The following is a 3021-nucleotide window of genomic DNA, read 5'->3' as shown; positions in this document are numbered from 1 at the left end:
TGGAACAGTTATGAATGTTACACACAAAAAGCCAGTGTGCAAATCACAACTACATGTACATGTGTACCGGTATATGTGTGCATGAGTACATAGAACCAAGAGTACATAATTATGTACTCTTGATAGAACCCATTTCAAGTTTTAAGCAATGCATAAACATGCACACACCACTTCAATACTGACACCAAGGTATAATGTAACTACGTGAACTATATTCCTATTCTATCACTTTCAATATCGGCAAGATAAAATTATCATTTTGATTGAAAGAACAAACCAAATTTATGCAGTACACAAAATACAATCACCCAACAGTCTTAACAAGATCACAGCACAGGTACTGCATGCTCATTATGTAAAGATCAGTTTGATGTATAAGAATAAAATAGCATTGACAAAAAAATCTCATCGAATCGAAATTGACACATAACAAAAGGCCTTTCATATAATGCACAATATAACCTCAACATGCATACTCATAATTACTGATACATAAGGAGAGCCAACACATTCTTTCATAGTCAAAACAGTAAAGTTGTGCTGAATTTTATACATGGTGCAACTAATGAAGAATAATTCTAATATTCACAGTACTTAGTATCAGATTGGCTGCTTATTAATCATTTAAAAATTGTAATTTGGTATAATGTACATGTACTATAACGCTGTCACTGACTGATAATACACAACATACATGTACATGCATGAGACTGACCACAGACAGATTGGGTTATTGCAAGTGGCGCCAGCTTCGAGTAAGGACTGCCTTGAAGGATAGGTTAATTCCCACCATGATATAACTCATGGTTTATAAGAAACAGCTGCAACAAATACTTTCACTAATAATACTTGGAAGAATGCATATATAGGCTAGGTACTCCCATGCATACAATTACAATAGAGTATACTACATGGTTGCAATGACCTGTCAAACAGGAGACCTATACATATACGTACATGTAATTCAATAAAATGGGTGTGAAAAGGTGAGGCTATCCAGTGGTTAAACTTACACTGTGACCTCAAATGCAAGCAATATGGAGGCTGAAGCACCTATTAGTCATACAATCTTGCTCATTGGTGAAACTGGATCTGGCAAAACATCTTTCCTGAATCTCCTCTGCAACTATGGGATCATTCAAGAGTTAGGGATAAATACAGGAATCCAGCACTTTCACTCATTTAATGAGATAAAACTAGAAAATGTTAATTGTGATAAAATGCAGAGCAAGACCAGTGATGCATTGAAGTATACTGTATCACTGGGGGACACCAACCTTGAAATAATCGACACACCAGGCTTTGGTGACTCAAGGGGAATAAAGGAAGATAAGAATCACGTTAAACGAATCATTGATGCTCTTAAAAAAGAAGATTATGTCAATTGTGTTTGCCTTATCATCAATGGAAGATCCTCCCGTATGAGTGCTACACTTAGTTATGTTCTAAGTGAGATAACGTCTATTCTTCCCAAGACAATACTGAATAATATCATTGTGGTATTCACCAATACCACTGGTTTACTACAATTAAGCTTTGACTTGGGAGCACTGAAGCATTACTTTGGTCGAAACTTGGAGCACAGCTACTGCATTGAAAATCCGTACTGCCTCTTTGAGAAAGCTAACGAAAAGAAAGGTTTAATGTCCAAAGAGCTACTAGCTGAGAGCTTAAAAGACGAATTTGAGAGAACAGCAAAGACATTGAATAAACTCTTTGCTACAATGAAATCCTTTGAGCTGGTCCAGACAAATGATTTCCTAGAGCTCTATAAAAAAAAGGAAAAAATTGAAGAAACTATAACACTAGCTCTTGCAAAGTATGACACTCAATCAGAACTTAAAGCTGAAATAGAGGAAACTTCAAAAAAAATTGGTGATGCCATTAGCGAGAGCGAATATAATGAAAAATTTAAGGAGCTTCAATCTACTATGAAAAAAGAACCGCAAGGCACAAATTATCACAATACAATATGCAGTGCACCTCGTTGCTTTTCAAACTGCCATGAACATTGCAGTATACCTCCAATATTTGAAGAATATAAATTCAAATATTGTGCATGCATAGATGGAGATTACTGCACAGTGTGTGGTCATCATTATGCCATGCACAAACATTTGTACTTCAAGTATGTAGATGTGAAACATACATGGTGGGAAACTAATCCACTAAAGGAGAAGAGGTTCAGAGAAGCAAAAAATGCTGAAGAAAGGGCAAGGTTACTGAAGAAGGAGCTTGAAGAAGAGCGTGATGCTATTATTAAAGAGAAAGAGAAGCTTTTTGACATACTTATTCAGGCAATCGAGGAGTTTCAAGCTTTGGGCATTAATCGTAGCTTCATGAAAGTTTTACAGAGTCAAGTCTCTATCATTGAGCATCATTTGGAAGGGAATGTGGATACAGACCCTAACAGCAGTGGAGCTGAGAAGTTAGAAGAAAGTAAAAGAGAATTGACAAAGAAGATTAAAATTGTTAAGGAAGCTAATAAGTAACTTTAAATGATTAACTGTTGTACAGTAAACTATCTAGCTAAAATAATAATAATAATAGTGTGTTAACTTTGAAATGCATGCACTAACATTAATTTGCTACTATCAATGACTATTTTCATTATGAGTATACACTACTACTGACCATAGTCAGACAAGGTTATTGTAAGTGGCGCCAGTGGGTAAGGAGTGTCTTATGACAATGGGATGGGTATAATCCCTTCTATCTACTATTCCATAATATATGGTTATGAAGAAACTGCCATAATCAATGCATAATAATTACCTTCATGTTTCATACTTGGGAAGTTAAACCAGTCCATACAAAATGATATGATGTGAAACCTGGAACAGTTATGAATGTTACACACAAAAAGCCAGTGTGCAAATCACAACTACATGTACATGTGTACCGGTATATGTGTGCATGAGTACATAGAACCAAGAGTACATAATTATGTACTCTTGATAGAACCCATTTCAAGTTTTAAGCAATGCATAAACATGCACACACCACTTCAATACTGACACC

At 35.6% G+C, this 3021-nt stretch overlaps 1 protein-coding gene across 1 annotated transcript; it reads left to right on the top strand.

Moving 5' to 3' along the window:
* Nucleotides 1-1037: 1037 nt before the first annotated feature.
* On the top strand, nucleotides 1038-2492 carry LOC105315658 (uncharacterized). Its single transcript, XM_011410376.1, has one exon. The coding sequence runs from the start codon at nucleotides 1038-1040 to the stop codon at nucleotides 2490-2492; it is 1455 nt and encodes a 484-aa protein (XP_011408678.1).
* The last annotated feature ends 529 nt before the right edge of the window (nucleotides 2493-3021 follow it).

Source organism: Amphimedon queenslandica, unplaced genomic scaffold (genome assembly GCF_000090795.2).
Source record: "Amphimedon queenslandica unplaced genomic scaffold, v1.1 AMPQUscaffold_8988_Cont19073, whole genome shotgun sequence".
NCBI lineage: Eukaryota > Metazoa > Porifera > Demospongiae > Haplosclerida > Niphatidae > Amphimedon > Amphimedon queenslandica.
The sequence above is the reverse complement of the archived record's forward strand: the minus strand, read 5'-3'. Positions and strand labels throughout refer to the sequence as shown.